This window comes from Dermacentor andersoni, chromosome 2 (genome assembly GCF_023375885.2).
Source record: "Dermacentor andersoni chromosome 2, qqDerAnde1_hic_scaffold, whole genome shotgun sequence".
NCBI classification, from domain to species: domain Eukaryota; kingdom Metazoa; phylum Arthropoda; class Arachnida; order Ixodida; family Ixodidae; genus Dermacentor; species Dermacentor andersoni.
Genome location: NC_092815.1, coordinates 51,125,025 through 51,147,852, shown reverse-complemented (window position 1 = coordinate 51,147,852; position 22,828 = coordinate 51,125,025). Strand labels below are relative to the sequence as shown.

The 22,828-nt window shown below is 48.9% G+C and overlaps 1 protein-coding gene across 3 annotated transcripts in view; it reads left to right on the top strand.

Annotated features, from left to right (window-relative positions):
* Positions 1-22,828, top strand: part of LOC126542313 (proprotein convertase subtilisin/kexin type 4-like) — a 210,132-nt gene that overhangs the window by 100,662 nt on the left and 86,642 nt on the right. For all 3 annotated transcript variants that reach the window (XM_055077166.2, XM_050189332.3, XM_050189331.3), the window contains exon 2: positions 20,168-20,266. In XM_055077166.2, the coding sequence (XP_054933141.1) occupies positions 20,168-20,266 (99 nt within the window). The remainder of the gene's footprint in view (positions 1-20,167; positions 20,267-22,828) is intronic.

Here is a 22,828-nt window from a genome sequence, read left to right as displayed (position 1 = left end):
CACTTGCACGCCGTGACGTCTGCTCGCGTAAAACAGCACAAACGCACAGACCGATGATTGCCTGCGCTCTGCGCCTTTCATTCGTGTGCGTCCGACGGCGCGCGCGTGTCTCCGATAGGCGTTTGTTCGGCTGAGGGACACAAGTCGACAGGTGTCTGGCAGCAGTTGTTTATGTAAACTCACTCCCACCCGACAGCTTCGTATATAAAGGCACGTGTCGTTCACTGGCGCCCCTGCTGTTTCTTTACATTTCGCGCTGCGACAGCGGCATGACAATAAGGAGCCAGTGCGTCTCCAAGCCTGCGTGCGCCCGCTCTCGTGTTGGGCGTTGCGCGCTCCGAAATGGTTCGCGTTTAAGCGGCACGTGTATGTTGACACGTGCCGATCTACGCATAGCTTGTGCTGCATGGGGTGGGTCGAACGTGCATCAGCGATGAATAACGACTGTAGAATTAGTTTCTCCTTACTGAAGCCTGCAGCTTACTCTCGCCTTCGTGTTGGCTCTGTGAGGCCCTTGCGACATACGTGTGCCTATCGCTTGCCAGGTTTGCTTAATCCAAGCCGGCAACGCAACACTGCGCCTGCACGTATGCACAAACGAGCGCAACAAAACCTGTCTGACATGTGTCCGGTACGTTCGCGTTGCCTTTCGAAACATCGCGCCCCGTTCAATCATTCAATTCGAGATCTTTCCGCCGATTTGCTGCAAACAGGAATGACTACAGATGCGTAAAAAGACGGAAAAGAAAGTGTACGTGCTACGGTAGTAGCACCTACACTAATAGTAGTAAAAAAGAATAGGTGTTTGCTTGGTTATTCTGCATGGGGCTCCTTTAGCGTAGCCAAGTTATGGTTTCCTCTTGCGATATTACGCCTGAGATTATGACGTGAATGTCCCATGTTCCATTGTTGTCGCCCTGCATGACTGAATGTAATTATTAACTGACACGACGTGTACGCACATTGACCTGTGTAGTGCGACCTCTACTTTCTGCTTTCACTGTAGCTTATATTTTACTCAACATTATATAAACTTGACCTTTCCTGACTATCACTACTTGCAGTTTCCCGCATCAAGTGACTGCTGCTTAGAATATTTTGTTCGTCTAACAGGCTTCTTCTTGAACGAGCTGTCAATCAGTTCATTGTAGCAAGGACACGAGCAGGACAGATTAAAGACAGAGTTCCGTGTACAGGCACAGAAACGGTGCAAAACAAGAACAGAATTTCGTGCAATAGTAAGGATTCATAACTGCGCGCATATTTTAGTCTTCGAAGAACGTGTGAGCTAATAATATACAACGTTAATAACGGTATTGACTCATTCAGCCGCCATGTCTTCTGTGTTTACTGATGCTACGTACTCATCAAAACGAATGAATTTAGGCTAGCTACGACGAACCATGTATAATAATGGCAACTTCAAACAGATTAGATCCGGATAAAGTGTCGCCTCGGACCATAGCATCAACAAGAAATAGGTATATCGTACACAGATATTATCCAGCGGGCACTAACTACAGATGTAGTGGAATCGCCAGCGGCGTCCCTTGTTCTATAGTCTCCCAAGCGGAGTGTGTGTATTTCTGAGGGATCGCCAGCCACTGGCTGCTGCGATATTAGGCACAGTGCGCTACGCATGCCGTATACGCCACGCGACAGCTGCATGGCGCGACATCGATGGAAATCGTGCGGGCATAACTCCGCGCGCGAGCCGCGGCTGACGGCGATCGTAAATTTTTTGTCGGCTCCGCGTAAAGACAGAGAGGAGCAGCAGGCGTCTTCGTGCGAGGTCTGAGGCGCAGGGACCGTCGAAAACGCCCGCGCAGGCATCGCTTGAAGACGTTGCGTTGCTCTGCCGTTGGCCTAATCGCTGGATACCGCCCTAGCCGCGCAGGGCGGGAGTTCTGACCGCGACGCACGGCTTGTAATGTCTTAAGTGTTTCTTTTGCCTCCTCCCGTTCACCTACAGCTCACGCACGCGGCTAGTCTGTGAAGTGAATGGATATATCCTCAGTGAAAGGAAAATGACCATCGAGGAAGGAAAGCTCATTCGATGTTCCTACATTTGAGTCGCAAGTGCAGACTTCCATTTCTCTCAAGGTCTTCCTTGCAGCGCAATCCGGTTGATTGAGATCAAATAACAATTTCTATGTGGTATCGGCGGCTGCATCTCGTTTTCCCAGTTTTTTCTGCATCTTGATAGCGCGTGCTCGGGAGAGAGAAAAAAAAAAAGAACGTTCACATTTCCTCGGAGAGGTCTACGCATGTGCTGCATGGGGTGGGTGGAACGTGCATCAGCGAGGAATAACGACTGTAGATTTACGGTTTCTCCTTGCTGAAGCCTGCAGCTTACTCTCGCCTTCGTGTTGGCTCTGTGAGGCGCTTGCGACACACATGTGCCTATCACCTGCCAAGTTTGCTTAATCCAAGCCAGCAACGCAACACTGCGCCTGCACGTATGCACAAACGAGCGCAACAAAACCTGTCTGACACGTGTCCGGTACGTTAGCGTTGCCTTTCGAAACATCGCGCCCCATTCAATCGTAAACGCTACTACACACATAAAGCGCGTGCGCATTACCATTATTTCTTTCTTGTTGTAAGTCTATAGAGTTAGCAACTTTCTTTTGGCGCGGTTGTCCTTTTTTTCTTAAAGATCACAACAGGCTTTTTTTATTCATTTATACTCTGATACGCCCTGCCTACTGTTCATTCTTTATTTGCTCTGACTACAAAAATGATGGAGAAGGTCGAAAAAGAAATTTTCCGCGGCCGACGTTGAGGCATATACTGCGTCTTTATTATTCACCTTTGTTCTTCTTAGCGCACACGTGCGTTACAGCATGCTTGTGCTACAATATGTGCAAGACAAGTGGCTATAGGCTGGCCGTGCGACTGTCTCGCCTTTTTAAGGAATATTCTTTTTTAATGTGTGCGTGTACTCGTAAGGTTTAAGAGTGTCTTTCTTTTCTTTTTTTCTTTCCATAATGGCTTCTCCGTGCCTTGTGCTGTTATCGATCAAAGAGCATCTTGCCCATTCCACTAGCTGCACGCCGCCATCTATAGGCAGTGTCACGTTTCATATTCTCCGGTTTCTCGTTTAATCCCGCGCCATCCTTCCTTCTTTAAAAGGCCGCGTTGCGTTACCGCCTGTGTATTCTATTCCCCATATTCCTTTATTTGCCCCCCTCGCTTCCAGATGCCGCATTGTATTTTCCTTTGAGTTTCCCTCCGGCCGCTGTGCTCCTTCTAGTCACAAGAGCATAATACCGTACAGCACTGCTGAAGGTATATCTGCATGTACGGTTACATAATCGGTGGGCTCGCGAACTTGGTCGTACGTATAGACCAGAATTGTGCGAGTCCCTTTTGGTGCTCTTCATGTACCACGTTGTAAACGTTCACCGAGACATTGCAGACTTTCACACACATCTTGTGTGCCTTGTCTCCCTGTAGATATTTTACCTTTGTGCACCCGTAACGATTGGTGTTACTTTTGGCAATGGTAAATCTAACGTGTTAAGTCGCAAAATCGGAAGCGTGTTTCTAAGCAAGTGAAACGCTCGTACGCACTTAACTATAATATTTAAGTCTGGCCCAGCCAGCTTCCGAGCTTACCGGCTCACTGGTATTAGCAACCACCGTCCAACTTCCATCACACTGCACGGCTCTGATGAGGCCAAGCGCGCAGCATCGCCGCTGTACAACGCGGAATATGGAAGAGAGAAGGGCTTTGGTGGCTTTCCTTTATGGCCGGCTCTTAACGTTCGCGAAAGAAAACCGCGCTCGCGTTATTTCGTGAGTCGACGCTACGGCGCGTCTGCCGGCGTCGCAAGCAGCACAATGGGGACCACGCTGCGTGTGGAGCCGCTTGCTGCTGCTGTACTGCTGCTGGTGCCGGCAGCGGCGGCATTCAGCTATGCGGGGGACGTTGAGGCTCGAGAATGCGTGCGCGACGCCGTCGCTCTTGCGGAGGGAACCTAATGCGAGTTTTCAATTTCCGCTTCGAGTGCCTGCTCTCCATCTTCCTTCTTCGTCCTCCTTCCGCCATCCGTTCCCCTTCTTGTCCCCAGGGTTCGTGCCCAAATGCGCCCTGCGATTCGTCAGCGCTGTCGAAGAAAGACAACAGAAATGGGGCAAGCGGGGAGCCAAGGGAAGTCGCGTCTTCTGGAAGTGCGCGCATCCGAAAACGGGAAAGCCTATCAGATGGCGCACTAGGTGTAGTTGTGCAGTGCATGGATGGCATTAGCTTTGTATCAGTGTAGTACGATCCGTGAGGTGAACATGCACAAGCTTCGCCGTTGATAGCAGCGCTGAAAGCTAGCGGCCACGTCAGGTTAGAGCTGCAGTGCGCGGGGCTTATTGAAATTGTCAGCGTCAAAATCTCTTCTTTCTTTTTAGCTCGTTATTTATTTTCGTGTGATCGGTGCGCGAAAATGCATGCGCCTCGCTCGTTTTGCTTTGACTGCGAGTAATGTATCAGTCAATCAATTTTTAATAGCTTCGTAGCAAACGCGGAGTACGTCTGTGGTAAGCTTGAGCTACAAGGTAAGGTCGCACGAAATTTCACCGTGTTACTGTTGAATCTTTGTCTTACGTCACGGTACTGACACGAATCTATATTTTTGACGACTTCAGCAGTGCTTTTGTATGTGTACGCGTTCTTTTTCTGTTTTTTGTTTTTTTTTTAACATGTGATAAAACGCAGATTTGTGAACATTGCGCGTAGTGTGTATGCTTCGCCACATTGCCCTTCTACCTGCAGGCAACGACGTTACTGTGCGTGGAGAGCAGCAGCATCCGGATTTTGTACCATTCCGTCTCGGCATTATGCGAAAATCTCATATTCAGTGACTCGCACTAGCCGTTCTTCGTTTAGTATATATGTAACCAATGAATTGTATGTAGCTCGATTAGTGGGAATAATTCAATCATTTGTGGTCGATGTGTGACCGCATTGGCTATACCAGACCTTCTGTATACCTAACGTGCAGCAGGCCTATGCGCCTCGTGTAATACAGTGAGCTTGTTCGCTCGGTTTACATGTGTCAACTCTTTTATTTCTTTTTTGTCCAATTTGTTAATTGAACGGATGCAAAAAAATTGCAAACAACGGCAAGGCGTTACGCTATCGGAGGCAATAGAGACCTTTAGCTTGTACGCTATTCCAGTAAACGGGAGCGGTTGGGGCGGATTACCGGATGGTCGGGGCGTAAACGTGAGCGGTAAAGCCGCCTGGTGTTGTAGAGCTCAACCAGACAAATGCATAGCTAAAACTGCAGTAACTCACCATATCCTGCTTCGCCACCCGTGCAAATTTTTGGCAGCGGCGTAATTGTGAACACGATTACGCCACTGTCGAAAATTTACGCGAGCAGCTAAGCAGAATATAGTAATTAGCTCTGTGTTTGTGTGGTTGAGCTTTGCGCCACCAGCTGGCGCCACCAATCTGGCCGCTCAGGTTGGCGCCCCCGCTAAACCGGAAAACCGCCCGCGCTTGTCCGAATACCGGACACGCTAAAAGTCTCTAATGTTTGGGAAATGCGCATTTACCACACTCAGTATAAAACAGCATTCCATATGTCCGACTTTCCCTATCTCGTTCAAATTTCCAGGCTTGAAGCGCGTCCTATCGTCTAGCGCAAGTTCTCTTCGCTACAGTGTTCTGAAATTGTATTATTTCCATGGTCGCATTTTTGAGCCGGATCTTTGTCTTGTTTAATGCTTCACGTATAGAGATTAAACTATCATCGAGCGCCAGTCGCGTCACGCCTGGAGAAGCCGTTCTCAGGCGATTATGCTATAGCGTCCGGCTCTGTGCACTCGACTGTTAAAAACGGGACAGGATCATCTGAAGTTACAACTTTGCTGTTCGCTTTACTCCCCGGTACTACACGCGTTGAAAGCGCTTCGCCGTCCCTTTACGGCTACTGATTCCCTGTCGTGCTCGGAAACTCAGTCACACATACGAAAGCAAGTGCGTATTTTCTCATTTTCCTTGTTTTAATCTTTATTTATATACACTTGGCTTTCGTATGCTTTCAAGTTGGTCCTAGGCTCCTTTTACTTCAAGAATGTAGGAAAGGACAGGAGCTTAATCATTTGAGTGGCGTCAAGATTAAATTTTCTGGCGTAAGACACGGCCACCTTTGATGGCAGCGGAAATGCCTTCATCCTCTTGGCTCGTTCGAAATCGTTTTCAATTCTATATTGAGCGATTATGTGTCGTTCGCCTGAAAAAAATGTAGAACTTTTTCTTCGTAATGGATGCAACTATAATAAACATAAAACAACTTATTGCTTTTCCTTCTTTCTTTTTTTCTACATTCGGCACGTTCGATTGATCGAACCTTCTTTAAGTTTCACATATCAAGCGGTTGTGTAAATACCATAGCACGTGACGTAGCGATTGTTTTTGTTCATTTCACGTGTTGCATACATTCTATTCAAGAAACGGTGAAATCACTTCCCTCCAAGTACGCTCTTATGTCTTCATCGTCGAACCCATATTTGGAAGTTTTTTTCGCCGCGTCTATTCTCCTTTCTCACTGTGAGTTATTTACAACGATTTGCAGCGTTTCTTCTCTCTCGCGCCACTTCTGCGTACCCCCTCCACCCTATATTTATTTCTTTTCTTTCTTTAATTCTTTTCGCATTTTGCGGACTTCTGTGACCTGGCTTACTCCTTTTATCACTTTCGAGTGCCGCTTCATTGTGCCGGAGAAAAACGCCTCATTCGCTTCGCATTGACTGTGCAAATTCAAAGGCTCCTCGTTTTATTTTTCCTTTAATTGCAATCGCCTCCATAGCAAAGCTTCTTTCCTGGTGTCGCGTTCACGTGGCATTGCGCACTCGCGCATGCATCTTTTACGGGCGGCCGACTTTCGCAATTTTCACCCGTACTGTATGTAAGGCTCCTCTCCTCTATCCGAAAGTTTCGTTTTCCGTTTTGTTTTTCCTCATTTGATTGCTATATCTCGCTTGGTCGCAGCGCAGTTGTCCCTCCTCGGCGTTTCTGTTTGAAGAACCTCTTTCTCGTTTCCGCGCACTTGCGGATGCATGCGCCGTACGCAGCGCGCTCATTCGCTCAGAAGTTTTCCCAGCACGCCATTGTTGTCCCCGCCGCGCTTATAACAAAAGGGCGAGACGAGAGGGCGCGCAGTTTAAAAAGCCGCTCTCTTATTATACGAGAGGGTTTGCGGACGGCTGGGCCCACTTGGCCGATCTTGCGCGAACTTTTTTTCTTTTTCGCGCGCGTCATGGCCCGTTTTATTTTACTGAGCCCTGTCGAGTTCTTTCTTCAGCGAAATCGGTGATGAAAAGGCGTCGCCTTTGGTTTATAGCTTGCTGTTCGCCGAACGTTTCCATGCGCTGTTCCCGAAAGTTGTACTTGCCTAGAAGGACCGAAACTTGCATACGTGCGTGTGTTCTGTGTGCCTACATTACGGGGAGTTTAACGTTCCAAAGCGACGGGATTGATTTCGACCGCCTGGGTTTCAGCTTATAAACCCAATGCAACGTTACCTGAGCATTCTTACATTCCACCCTCCATCGGAATGCGGCCGCTGCATGCAGCTGGTAATCGAGCTCGCGACCTCGTATTTTGCGTCTTTATAAGTTCCTTAAACGCATAGGGAGACGGTCGGTTGTCTCTCAAGCGTTAGCTTAAGGGGTAGCCTTACTATGTCACGTCTTAAGTGGCGCAGTAAGCGGCATCCAGTTGGACTGTGGCAAAATGTTCCCGGCTGGTTCTCTCTCAACGTATGGCACCTCGTCTTGTCGGTTTTCTGATCTTTGCCGAATTAACGACGTATACGGCTTGCTGCGGGGCTAATTAGTGAAATACTTTTAGCACGCCTTCTGTGGTCACGTCTCTCGCCTTTTGCTTTTTCGTTAACTGCTCTCGCGTAGCCAATTCCCTTTTTTTTTGTCACATGACTTAGTTATACAGGACGGCATGTGAAAGCGCATAAGTTTCTTCCGCCGAACACTGATATCGTGATTGTGACGGCGCTTCATAAGTATCAGTCCCCGGTAATTACTTTTGCTCCCAAAGGAGAAAGGAACGAAAGAGCCTAAGGCAACGCGCTGTCACAGGTATGTCTGAAAACCACGAATATCTGTCGCTCCCATGTTCGCTTGTGCGCGTGCTCTATACCAACTGAGCTTCGTCGCCGGCTCTCGCCTATATTCGTTATCTCGAGCATTGCGCCCGTGCCCGTGTAACCCAACATGTAGATAGTGTTGGCCGGCGGCCCTGCATGGCTGACCTAATTCGTATCTTCTACTGAATATGCGATAACGCTGACCTCTTACATGTCTATCAGCAACGAGTATATGGCGATGACATCCAGACGAAGTGTTTATTTGGCGTTTATTTCTCCTTCTTCGCAGTGTCGTGACAAAAAGAGCGCGGAAAGCGCAGTTTTCTTTTCTTCCTAATTACCTGACTATTAAATAAAGCTGTTGGTGTGTGTGCACGTCGCGTTAAGCACTTCTTCAGTGAGGGAAGCAGATTTCCTGAACTGCGGGGCAGCGAAACGGAATTACGCGGAATGATTTATCCTGCGCTATAGCAAGGCGCGCCTCTGCGAGAATGAATTGCCCGAAAACAAGCGGCGAGGAAAAAAAAGCGGGGTAGTGAGAGAAAATGAAGAGATTACCCGAGATTTCGCTTTTACGCCTTGGGACACAGCGTGAGCTGTTGCTGGCTCTCTCTCTCTCTCTCTCTCTCTCTCTCTCTCTCTCGCGCGCGCGCGCTTCTGTGTGTGTGTCTTGTTTAAGGGGGGCCTGAAAAATGTGCCAGACCGTAGCCGCGATAAGAAACGGCGACGTACTAACTGAAGGAAAACAACCAGCGAGCCATGGAGACAAGAGTAAATGGGCGAGGTGTCCTCAAAAAATAATAAATTGCTAGATAAGCTTTGCGGCAGATGTAAATGGAAACGGCGAGTGCGAAAGTTTTGAAAATAAAATGCAATACACTGAAATTGTCTCGTAGTGAAACGAAATTGCTGCCATAACGAAAGTTCCGGGTGAAGGGAGGGAGAGGGAAAGAAAAGTAGGTAAATGTGTGTATGGGAAAAGATTAAGCAGGCTTCGTTTACGCCTGCACAAACAATGACCTTCGAAAGCAAACCGCGCCTTGCGTCTGCCTAAAGCTTTTTCTTCAGGAACAGCTGGTTTTTTTCTTTCTTTCTTTTTTTTTTACGTTTCTTCCATGCCTACTGATGAGGCTGAGATGCAACCGTTCCCCTTAATACGCTATACTGTACGCACAAGCGTGCTCCCTCTTCGCGGAGATTGATGGCGCTCGAGTTTATTTTTCTTGTTTGTTTATCTTTTACTCCGTATTTCCTATCCTCCCGTATTCTTTCATTCCGTGGAAGAAAACGACCCAGTGCCTTGTTTACACGTGCACGCTCTGCGCGTTGTCGTGTGCGGCGCTCAAATGTTTTTCTTTATAAGCGCTTTAATTCCGGGGAAGTAGGCGGCGGCTTGTTCGCGCAATGGACTTATTGCCTTTTGTTTCTTTTTTCCTTCGATTCGTTTTTCTTTTCTTTTTTCTATATTAAATCTCAACAGTACTCACACTTGAGTTATTGCGTTATAAAGTGTGTGTGTGGGGGGGGGGGGGGTAAATTTCTTTAGCCTATGCTATAAAATTGTGGGAACATGTTCCGCTACCGAAACGCCTTTCTAGCTACACGGTTTGATAAACGGGACCTTGCTAAGTGGCGTTGCTAAACAGGCTTAAATATATAACCCTTGAGTTACGTTATCCAAGGCGAATGCTGCTTATGTTTGCTTGCTAGTAATTAGTATCTACATGAACGTATTAAGTTTATCTTCAAGTAAGCGCATTTAGTAAGCCGACAGTGCACTATTATGCCTCATAGTGCCGATGTGGAGAAAAAAAACTTTCCCGCTTATCAACTCGCCGGCTGCCTGCGAGCTTCCGCACTATAGTGACGGTGGCTGAACCACCAGGTGAAGCTCGGTGTTTCTTGTAAAACTACTGCGCTGTTCTTCTATTACGTATTTGGAGCGCCTTATCTCCCGAACTCTCCCCTGCGCGCGTAGTATACGCGACCCTTCGCGCTCGGATATACTTGGCTCCTCCTGGGGAGCGCCATTAAAAAGTAGTTAAGGTGCGCCTCAGGTAACCTGAAATTGTCTCTCGCTTGCATAAGCCAGGACGTCGTAAAAGTTCCGGCCTTACCGCGGTAATGATTCGCCTCCGAGGCGCTCCACGTGCCTTATTTCTGGGCGGCTTTCATCGCCAGCCCGCTCCGTGCGTCGTCCCCGACGTCATATCGCCCTGCGTGCCTAATTTTCTCCACGTTTCTCGCTCGCGGGAGGGTGCCTCTCTTTTTGGAAACCGTTTGATAGAGCGACGGCAACTTCGCCTGATGAGCCGCCCGGGCGTCTTATCTCTGCCTCATTTATTAACGTCACGTTCTGTTCTGTGAGAGATGTCATGAAACCGGGGCATTTGGTAAGGTATACTTAGCTGACCGCGTAATTAATATACCACCGCGATGCGCCGCGAGCGTTCACACCGTAGAGCCTGCGTTTTTACTTGTATAGGCGCGAGAAGTTTGCAGGCAACAGCTGCTTCGAAAGAAAAAAAAAAAATATTTGCAGCCTAGGCTTGCAAACTGAAATTGGGTGGTAAACATTCTACGTGCGCATGTCCGACTAATGCAGCGCATTGAGACAATTAAGGTTGCGTGACTGCATTCGCTGTAATAAATTGAAATTCTTCTGGGATGTCACAGACTTTGCTTCCGACTGATACGTGACGAGTCTTGTTAATGGTGGCGGTGGTGTTTCTGCGGGCGATGTTAATTAGCCTGGCAGTCAATGTGTGCAATAAGTACTGCCGCGGTAGCGAATTGTATATATTGCGATTAGTTTCGCGTGTGGAACTTAGGGCACTCGCATCTTTCGCTTATAAACATGTACGTTGGTTTCTTCTGTTCGACTGTATTAGCTCGTTCGGAAGAGGCATTAGTTACCGTCTTAGAAGAGTTGAGCCCGCTGACAGTTTTCTGCTTGCACGGGCTGGACTGCGTGTTAGCAGTGCGCAGCGGCATTGCTTGGCGGCAAGGGCTGCTCTGTAGACGTGGCGTCTTTGGAAACACGTGCGAACAAGCGCAGGGGGACGTCGGACGACAGAAAGAGCTTTAGCCCTGACTTGCGCTTTCCCTTTAGCAAGGGGGCAAGGAGAGGATAAAATGCGTTGATCGTCCATCTTGAGGGAAGATAAAAGCTGCCGCCCACGGACTTCTCTTGCGCCAAGCTGCAGGGAGTGCCTCCTTGATTGCATTGACGAAATGGCGGGGTTTCCGCTGGTGGGGGAGTGGGTTTACACAGCGGCTGTGGTTTCTCTTTTGTTTATTGTTGTTTCTCTCTCTTTCTTTTGATGTCCTTGATTCCTTCTCCAAAGAGGCTTTTTGCATCGCGCATTTGGCGGCGCAGCAGAGAGCACAGCGAAGGCGACCGAGCAATCGAAGTAAATGCTGTAGGCGGAAAGGCAGTCTTCGCGAAACGCTTGCACCGCTTTCCCCCCAAATCTTTTCTTTGTTTCGTCCGAGCAGCGTTAAGCGTTGAAGGGAGCTTTTGTGTAAGAATTACGGCGTTGGGCGCGTTGTTACGCGTCGGGCACAGCTTTCTGGACAATCGTTTCGCTAATCAGGGGGGCACGCTGTTCAGTTTCCGCGGCGCGTCTAGCCCTGTCGCAACGCGATGCTGCTGTATAGCATCGTTTATTCATGCAGTCGTCGGAGCACCCGCTTTTCAGCGGAATGTTCGCGGGCAAGCCAGAAGCGTTTTCCATCCGTATGATTATCTTGCGCTTAGTCGCATGTGGCAAGAGCGCAGGTACAGTCGCATACGCAGGAAAACGTTCTAACGCTTTCAACCGCTCAGGCTTGGTATAAACGTTGGATTACACAGTTCCCGTGTCTCACTCCGCGCTGACATCCTGCAGAGTGAATCACTTTACCGGCAGCTCGGGTGAATCTACTTTCTCAGATAGGGTTGACGACGACTCCTCACGAGATGGCGAGACGCGACGAGGAAGTAAAAGATACCAACGTTCTCGGCTCTAGTACACACCGCTGCCGACAGTGTGCATAGCGATGACGAAAGGCGCCGACTTGTGAATACCCGAGCACAGGTTGCGATATTCTTTCAATATGAATGATGGCCGAAACCGTGACCTTTGCCTCGGCGTGGCTTTCCGTTTTCGTTCGTCTGGGCGTGGCGCTCTCTCGACATATATATTTCTGGCCCTTTTTTCTTTTCTTTCCGCTTTTGTCCTTGCGAAAACTTCAGCGATGAAGAGATCGCGTACCCGTTTGTACGCGCCTCACGCACGTGGTGTATGCGCGATCGGAAAAGCGCACGCGGACGTTCGTTCGTCCTTCGTGCGTATCTCTGCCAGCGAACGTGTGCCCTTAAAATCAAAGAACAAAGAAAGAAACGATGCCAAAGGTTAGCGCTGCTCATTTGTCATGATTTACGGACTTCGCCTCTGAGTCCCTGCCTGCAGCGCGGCCCCGCGTGGTCGTGGGCCGGGCTGCGGGATTACGCGCGAACCCGCTCTTTTCCTTGCTTTCGCGCCGCGTTCCAGTCGAACTTGCGTACGCGTATACACCACACGCTTCCGTGTGTGGTCGCAACTGCAGCCCTCCGCTGATTTTTTTTCCTTTCTTTCTTTCTTGCGGAATGTTGAAGGGAACGCTGGCATACGCTGTCCGAAACTCTGCGAGTAGGAAACGGACATCGTCGCCGCCGTGTTGGAAAAGAGCGGCCCAATGGTCGAGGCGCGTTTCCATCATTCGTTTGACTGAGAAGGAAACCTGCGATGCCGTTCCGAGGCATATGAGTGAGTGAGTGATGTGCGCGCCGCAACGCTTCGCAAGAGGGATTGGTGTGCGCAGGCGGAAATGGCCCCAGCTCGGCGATTGATTTTTTTTTTTTCGTTATTCTGTTTTTAGATTTATGATTGACATTTCCTTTTAGAGGAGAGCTAGCCCGTTGGGAAACTTCTCGTTTTTCGGAGTAAACTCTCTTTCTCCGCGTTCAGTTTCGGTAAATAATTCAATTTTTCTTCCGCCTGAGATCTCTGGGGATATGTTCTGAGACGAATCGTTTTTTTTTTTTTTTTTTTTTTTTTTTTGTCATTGTCGTTAGCTCACCGAGGAAGCTATATAGCTGCGCCACGATCATCCCGCTATAGGCGGGCCCGAAAAAAAGAAAACAAAACAGAAAGGAACAGTAACGTGAGAAAAAAATTCTCAACGTGTGATACCAAACTGATTCACGTATTTGCCAACATACAGGTAATATACTATAGCACGTGAACTTAGTATCTGGTCGATTCGTGTTTGGTATTCTGTCGTTCGCAGCGGGAAGAGACAGGCAAATAATGTGAGGGCGCACTGTGGTGCAGCACGTGTAAGAAGGAATTTGTGCGCGTCGTAGTGCTCCTCTCTCTCCTTCCACTTGCACGATTCTTTTAGCTTCACTAAGCTCTCCGGGTTTGCGCGGCACTTCCCAGCTAGTCTCGCATTTCTATTTAGCCAGGAACGTATTTTGGAAGAAGTCGTCACATTCGTTTTGAAAAGCCGGCCGAGAGATGGAATTATCCGGCGTCCTTACGAGACCTCTACATGAGCGTTATGATTTTCCATTGAGATGCGATGTGGCCTAGTTCTTGCGCAGTGTGTCGACTGCCGCGCAAATAATTAGATACTCAGACCTGTTTATCGCGGTCAGTAATCTTTTGCTGTGTACACTGTTCGGTACCATAGCTTCTGCTCCACCTTTGTCGTCTGTGCGGTGAAGCGTCATCGACCAGGACGTATGCATTTTTCTCTTCAAATTACATTGACTGCGCAGTCTGCAAGTGTGCTGTAATGTAGACACGCAGGGGATGCATATACCTGTGTTGGGGTAAAACAGTTCTTCAATTTTTTTTTTAATGTCTAGTTTTGCTGCTGGGTCTTCGAGGGCATACAGAAACACTGAATGTTGGGATCGTCCGAACGCTTTACCCGCCGTGCTTCATATCAGCTTCCTGTCGGAAGACGTCCGGGCATCTTCTAACTCATCCCATTCGAGATCAAATGCCAAGGGGGAAAAAAGCAAAAGCTTCGTGTCTTGTTAAACGCCCGCAGTGCTCAGAGGAGCCGCGCTATGTTGTGTTACATACAGCGTTCGATCCGCTTGTAGCCCTGTCCAGAGTAATCTATCCACCGGGGCGTGTATGCTGTCCGTTGCCGTGTTCTTGCGTATTGCTTTCTTGCTGTTTACCTCGCGCGTATCGAGCGCTTCGTTTCTTTCATCCGCGTTCGCTTGTTTATCTACGGAAGCTAGCGCTGCCGTCAAATATAATGGAGCACGTATATAGACAACTTCAAATGTATACGACACGTTAAACTTTACACGGTGCGCGTTTAAAGTATCCACATATCTAAGTGCGCTTTGTGACACGCTGTTTGCGTCCACTGACGGCTTCCGCGCAGTTTGACGTGGACCATGCTGTTGTTCGCCGCGCTTAACTTGTTCGCCTGTCGCCCTTGGCGTGTCTCAGTTCTCCGAAAGAAAGGACTGACTGGAAACTTAAGTAAACAACGTCAGTATGCGTATACCCGCTAGCTTGCCCGGACCAGGAATTTGAACGCGAAATTCCCGCTTGATTTTTCTTGTAACGTGTGTGTAGCGCGACCCCTGCACTCAGACTGAGCAAACGTATGGTGTCGCGAAACCTCCGAAACGCGCTATTTCTAGGCCGACAGGTTGTCGTGTCAGGAGTCAAGAGAAAGAGCCGCGTTCACATTACGCCCGACTTTGTTGTTTCTTTAGTAGTATTATTGTAGTGTAAGGATATCGTGGACGTCGAGAGCGGACTTTGTGCGCTCTGTTGCTACTTTCTTTTTGTTGTTTCATAATTTGTTTGTTAACTACGCGTTCGGTATTCGCTGCTACGAGGATGTGCAAGGCGGCTACGCGCGAGAGCTGAATGTATAGCGCTATACAGGGACATAAAAGTAGCAACTTCAGCCTTTCGCAGTCTTTGCGGCGTGCGTGTCTTTAGCTCTGCTGTGAGAGCGAGAACCAATTTCTCGGAGGGTGCATCCTCTCGAGCCGGAGGCGTAGCTGTGAGGTACCTAATTAAGTCACAAAGAGAAGTTATGTGTGTCACCTTGCTGTGGTAAGGAACAAAAGGAGACGGTAGACAAACGGTATGAAAGATGAGGAAAGTTGATGTCAGAAGTAACGCGCCTAGTTTCAGCCCAACTTCCTTTGCTGTCGCCGTTGGAAGTGGAAAATGATTTCATTCGGTGGCCCCCTGCGCTGCTTGTTGTTGGATGCGAGAACAAATAAGTCCGCGTGATGAGCGGGGTGAGTGGGCACTCGAAATGTCTAAATATTCGAGGCAGTCCGCGAGAGGTTCTGGACGCTGTTCTTAAATATGAGTCTGCTTGTGTCACTCGCGAGGGGAAAAAAAGAATGCATTGAAGACACGGAAGCTTGGCGAGTTTGTAAGACTCACATGATGTCCTCGTTCTTCGGCGCTGTACAGTTATATCATACACTGAAGCGTGCAAAATTCTTCCTGTGCGGCCGGACAGTTTCGCTGCCGATCTGCGTCACGTGTTATTGGTTTGTATCAGTGTACAGCCTATTCGTTTTGAAAAACGAAATAAGGTGAACAGTAATTTAAGCACTTGCTTAAGTGTCGTGTATGGCTGAACGACTGCACGGCCTTCCCTACGCTGTCCCCCATTGTCCAGCTTGCTGCTTGGGGGCCGTTAGGTACACTTCTAAAACGTTTTGAAACCGCCGTGCATATGTGATATCTGTTCGTGGCTGCTGTTGACTGGAGGGCCCTCGTAGCACACCTGATACATATAAGTTTGGTCAAGTTGCGCAAAATGTAACTTTCAATCTCGGGCTCCCTGTGCAACAAATGTTCTTTGAGCTCTGCATTGCGCGACTGGGTGACAGGTGCCGTCACGTGCTCAGTGGCTTCGATACATTTGACAAACATTGTACTTCTGTATCGAACTTTGCTCTTGAAACTTGCAAGCCCTGAGCTCGTTGCTGCTGAATGCGGACAAGAAGGTACACCGTGTATCGCCTGTATATATATATATATATATATATATAATATATATAATATTGCTTCATCTACTTCACTCACTCCTGGCACAACCTTCCGGGTTTTTTTTTTCTTTGAGCAGCGCGTGGGCACCCTTTTCTTTCCGTCGTATCAGTGCACACGTCCTACTTTGCAATCTACCAGCACTGCGGTCACGTATGCGCTGTCGCCGACCAAAAGCTCTGTCCTAAAGAGCTCACCGCGTGTAAATGAGCTGTATAGTTAATTTTTGTTTTTTTCCTTGCTCGCGTACACTGCTCCTCCACAAGACGTTGAGCGCAGGCGCGCTTGCACGAGATACATATATTCGCGCAAGCAAAAGCAAAATGGGGAGTTGGAGAGGAGGGTGATCCCAGCGAGCCCCTGGCGACGTCCACGACGAGGTGGCGAAATCGGGGCCGCCCGCGCGGCGGTGCCACTGGCACAAGCGGTGTCGGCGACGGCGTTTGTCCAGATATCCGGAAATTGAGGGAACTCTCCGCAGTGGATGGACAGCGTCCGGACGACCTATGGGCGCGGCTGCTGCACAGCGATCGACTTTCGCCTTCGCTCTTTCCTTCTTCCCTTTTCACTGCACGTATAGCTCCGATAAGACCGTGCGCGCTAGCTCGCCTGTCCTGGCTGATAGGATTGATTCCTGTCCCCGTTTTGCTTCTTTCTTGATACTCTTTGCTCGCCCTTACACCAGCATACCCTTGTGCCACTTCTTTCTCACCCTCCTTCCAACGGGCCCAAGTCTTTTGTTTTATATCCGGTCCCGTGCTTCCGAGTCCTCGGATTCCCCCCCGGTGGCAGATTTACCCGTGAATTGCTGACTCCTGTGACTCTCTCTCGAACACCCGAAGAAATATGGCCGGTCCCCGGTCAGGATTGCCGCCGTTAAAGTGGATTTTCTCTTTGTCGTTCCGGACTGTGGTCCGGAGGGCAGTCGCGGAGTGTTTCTTTTGCGAGTAGATAGGACACAGCCTATACAGGGCGTCCTGCGGCGCTTCATCTGTTCTGCCTGCCTCTCCCGCGCAGTTTTCGTTACAAGATCAGCCGGAAAAGGCGTCAAATTCCTACTGTGTTGCTATACTGTAAAGCTATACTGTAAGTCGAGACTTGAGAAATCTCTAGCTTTCACTCGCTCGTTTCTCTACGCGTGGAATCTGTGCGCAGATACGTCTTCACGTGAATTAACTGTAGTCGAGATTTCGTTTACTTTCGGGGGCGAAAGATTATGCACACGACAATGTCCTGAAGAGAAAAAAAAATGACGAAAGGTTGCACGTTCTGGTATCTTCGTCTCAGCTGCGTAGCCCAGACTTTCTGTTATATTTGGCTGCGCGCACAAGTCCTGGCAAGACGCGTGCCTAGGCTACTGAAAAAGTAAATACAAAAAAATCAAGCGACTTACCTCTACATGTGCAAATTCATTGACGATAATCTTGAATGATTGGCATCCGGCTACAAGGCGTTTACTCGATGTGCGAATGTCGTAATAGAAATAGTGCAGCTTAAATTCTAAATTGTTTAAGCGATGGAACTCGCATGATTGTTTCTACTGTTTACTAGCATATTCATATACGTTGTCGCATGTTCTTACGCATATCATTACGATGGCTTCACTAAAAAATGCTCTAAAAAATGATCACTAGAAAATATGGCTTTTTCATTCATTGATCACGTCACCGCCCATTGTTGGGACACCATGTGGGAGTCGACCATGTTTAGCTCATTTTGTATTGCAGTAGTGCAAGCTAACGCAAAAAAAAAAGGCTCTTCTCAATCACGCACACACCTATCCACGCGCACACGTATTGACACACGCGCGATACATACAAGCACGAGAAGCCGCATGCAAACAGTGGTAACTCAGCGCGCGGAGCCTTTCAAAGTGCGCACCACAGCACCTGCAGTTGACTGAAGCCTTCCAACCGTTCATCTCTTCTTTCCGGACCTTCGTAATAATTTTCCTGTCTCGAACTTTTTCTTTCTTTTTTTCTTCTTTTTTTAGGCTGCCTATTCCACGTCCTTTCACGTTTCTCCTTGTCTGAGGTCTTCGCATTCCTGGCACCTTCATTCAAATGCAAAGTGGTTCCAGAAGTTCCCACTTAGAGCCAGTTATGTTGGCTTTATAAAGCGCTTCGAAGCGGCTTTACCCGGCGAGGCGATATCTGAAAGAACACTCTGATGTTTCACGGGGATATTCTTGCTTCCTGCCTTTTTTTTTTTTGTTCTTTCTGTACCGTTCCCCCTTTTTTCTTTAAGAAGCTCGGGGCGTCTCCGCCCTCTCGTCCGATCTCCGGCGCCTTTCATGGCCCTTTTCATCCTGAGTGTATGCCGTGTACTTCTGCAGGCGGGGCTGGCGTTTCCTAGTCTTTCCTTCCATCCTCGTAGGAGGCATCTGGAGACGAATGGTCGGAAACGTGCTGCTAGCGGCCACTGATTTACGATGCACGTCCTTGCGCACGCGCACCCTCAGCCCTAACATCCGAGCACCGCAGGCTAAGTGAAAAGCGGCCGCGCTCTGTTTGAGGCCCAATATAAATGGCGTTGCGGAAGGTAAAGACAGAATTTTGGTATTGTTGTGCGATTTTACGAATGTTTCGCGGATGTTTACGAAAAGTATAGCTCTGTTCGCAAAGGAGGTTCGGTTAATAGTCCGTCTTAGATCCTTCAGCTCGAAATCGGCGACATCAAAGTCGCTGAAATATCGCTGAGATCTCATAACATGTTGCTTTGTCATTCTTCGCTGCTCCAAGTTTGGTGCTGCTTGTGTGCTGCCTCTGAAAGTAAATATTAGTAAGCTTCGTGCCTGCGTATAACTCGAAAAGCGTATACTTTGGCAAAATTTTCAAAAAAGAACAGAAGAGATGTGTTATCCGCTCACCTCAGTGTCGTCGGGTTCGTGGGATTTCGCGAGTTTTAAGGTTCACGGGGATGGCAGGTATGTACGTGGTGTGACTTGCGGCTAGTCTGGCGCTCGGGTTCGAGGTTTAAAAATGTTATTTTGCATTTCGCTATGAATAGCGCGTGTGCTATTTGCACTCACGGGAACCTGAATGCAGAACCCACCACTGCGTACCAAATGGCAGCGAGGCACCTCACTGTACCGTGGACGCAGTTTCGGAAACTGTACACATGAAAGTTGTACATTCAGTAGAGCGGCGTCGCCTCGCGGATTAGACCCACAAATGCCTACGATGGGCACCGTCTTAATTGACGTGATCGGGCGCCACAGTGCGCGCACTGCACGCGGTATTGTGGGTTCCTTCTTTTCTTCGCCCCGTTTTCGTAAACGCCGTTTTCCTGCAGCATGCGGTATGGTATGCCAGCCCGCTTGGCTTTCTGTACTTACGTACCTTGTCATATTTTTGCATTCGCACGCACTAGAGGGTAAGTGCCTAGTGAATTGCAGGAATGCATCTCTCGGAGTCGTCGCAGGGAAGTTAAAGGTCTTGGCGGGGGGGTGGGGGGGGTGGGGGGGAGGGGGGGTACATCGAAGTGAGGCGGGCCTTGGCTTAAAAGTGTGGTCCCGTATTCACAAAAACGTTCTTGTGCTAGCACTGTTCGTAAGAACGCATGCCTGCGAATCATTATGTTCGACATAATAGCGAAGGCGGCCCGGCCCTCCAATGGCACGCGGCACTTGCGAAGAGCCTTGTTAATTCAGTCCATGGTTCTATGTAATGCCGCAAAAAGAAAATTATGCCTATATTTCGTTCGTACTGCCAGAGCCAATTAATAGCTATTCAAGGACTCCGGTATACTGCCAAAACGATGTGCTATGTTGTTGTACTATATCCCTCTCGCCCAAATTGTAGACAAAGCAGCCAACGGGTATGCCACACTACATATGCGTTCTCCTGCGCGATGCCGCTGAAACGTCATTGAAGTTCGTGCTCGCAGATCCATTTGTTATCCATTTGTTCGTGTGCCCTATGAAGTAGGCGTATAAACTGTGCTTTCTCGAATCTCACGGTGACCTGTTCTTGTGTTTTCCAGGTGTTTGGGGACCACTATCACCTGCGGCATAAACGCATCGCCAAGAGGTCCCTGCAGCGAAGCGAGGAGCACCACAGGAGTCTAGAACAAGAACCCAATGTAAGTGTGTGGGCGTGCATCCTTCTGCAATGTTGTAAGCCATCTTGTGTAGCCATCATCATGGTTACACAAGAAGCAGTGGTCTTGTTGAAAGTCGGTGATTTTCTTTGCCCTAACACTGTGAGTGCAGTGCTTTCCTGTCTGCATGCTGAATGTGCACAGCGTTCCTGACAGGAATGTAACCGAGGGCGCTATTCAATAAAATGGCACCCTAGCACCCTCAGTTTTTCAGTTTCCGTCATGTTGCCGTTTTGAGCCAATTGAAGCGGTCCTAGCAGTTCTCTGTGAGTCGAATGTGAAGATGGCGAATTCGGTAGTATGACGAAATTTGAGTGTCTGAGAATTGGCACCCCGGCATTCATTGTTGGAGAAATGAAATTTCGGCGGGAATAATTCTGACTATCGGTGTGAGACGTGAAGGCGCCGCGAACCACGTCACTTGCAAATTGTTTTCAACGCCTGCGCCAATCATCTCTTATCTCGGAGCTGTTTCGAAAGTCTAAATCGGCACTCCGGCTCGTGCCGTCGCTGCCAAGCCAACGGATATTTAGAGTGGCGACGATTAGTGCTTGATTAGAGGTTTAACCAATACGATTGCAATGAAGTGCACTGGTATAGGCTCAGATGAACACGGTGAGGATCGCAGGCACCATCCTTGTAGCGCTGTCATCGTTGCAGTTTGCTCGCGCGGCGTCGCTAAAACCTTGAGCATAAGCTAATGCGGAGTATCATTCGTGGAAAAAGCGGTCTGTGCGATGTTACAGAGACTCGTCGCCGTTGCGCGCATAGTTACTTCAAGGGCACGTTGCGCATACGGAATGTGCAAATAATTTTCTCACGTGTCATGGGTGTAAGCGACGTATATCTCGAAAAAGCATGCATTACGTAACAGCTAAGATATGGAAAAGCTAAATGCTGACTATACCGCTGTCCTAACACGTTCGGCGCGTGCGCGCGATACATGTACCTATTGCTAACGACCAGTATTCGCTGCGTTTATGTTCTCCTGATTTGGATAGCTGCGTGCACAATGCTCTTGTGTACATAACCTTGCGCGAGTGCTCCGCCCTCCTAGCTCCCTCATAGCGCCGTTACTTCGAGGCCTTGCACTGTCCCGCCTGCCAGGCAAGTGCGCGACGCACTCACCGCAAGCTCGAAGACCCCATTATTTTGCTGCGTTGCCCGGTTTCCTTCCATTTTCCGTGGCAGCCGGATGCGTTCGGTCGCGCGCCGTCGTTGTCGCGGAGTCGCTCGCCTGGAATTAAGATTTCTCTCTCTCTCTCTCTCTCTCTCTCTCTCTCTCTCTCTCTCGCTGCGGCGGTATGCACGGCGGCGGCGCCTTTCTTTGCTTTGCGCCACGCACGCACCTTCGGCATGGCTTCATCGCCCGTCTCTCAAGGCGGCACAGGAAAGCGCGCGACTCGCGGTTTCGTAATCCGCGCGGCATCTCGCGCTCTTATGAAGATAGCCCTGGCGTCCGCTGCGACGCGCAGTTCAGCAGACCGTGAAATTAAGTTTCGTACTGAGTGTGCCCACCTAGTCGTCTTTTTTTTTTTTTACTTCTTTCCTTTTACTTTGGCTTTAACTTTTTCTTTTCTCGTTTCCCCCAATTCTAATCGCCGTTTTCCACAGCGCAATACGTATTTGCCTTCACTTACTACTATGCGCGTGCCAGGTGTGAAATAATCTAGACTTTGTGTATATTGTCGCTGAGTCCCTTGGTTTTTTTTTTTTTTTTTCAACGGTGTTTCCTTCTTTTAGATAACTTAGGCTTGGAGTTGAGTGAGTGTAATTAAACCCTGAAGTCGCGGTGAAGCGTAGCTTAAGTGATACCGCGGCCGAATTGCAATTACTTGTAGTTTGCCCCAGGTTGCGAAGCCCTTCAGTGAAGGGTTGAGTAATCGGGCCTTTTCAGGTGGGACAATATGTAGCTATCCATTCGCGAAATGTTCCCGCCGTTTGTGCTTGCCGGATACACTGACATTACTTTGCTAGTTGTCCGTAACTCGAGCTTAACGTGTGTGTTTAAAGTTATACTGCTAAATTCCCCGGCCTCAAATTTAAGCTAGTAATTTCGTCGTAATGTCATAGTTCGCGATTAAATAAAGGCACCGTTGAGCCAATAAGTCACAGCTGAAATTGTTTACGGAGTTGTTTTTGAAGTTGCTATCGCACCTAGCCGCTGCAGTGCTTCGTGAACACTGCCTCATCAACTATTCTGCTGGGCCAGGTCTCGGTGAAACAGCCTCGGTGAAATGCCAACACTTGTTAACTGCAACGTAAACAAGGCATCGACGTCATGCGCGCAACTGCGCCTTACTCACGCACTTTTTTTTTCCCCCTTAGCCAACTAGCGCAGTTTTGTTTTCAAGCGGTCTCCGCCGCCGCTTTCCCGCATGACACCGGTGCCCCGAGCGGAAGCGTGTCACTCGGGGCCGTCATCGTTCGCCCGCTGCATGCGCGCAAGCCGCGCTGCCGAGGCGGAAAGCGATTCGCGCTGGCTCGAATAAATCACGGTTATCGCGGAAACCGAAAGTTGAGAGAAGTGTATAAAGGCGCGTC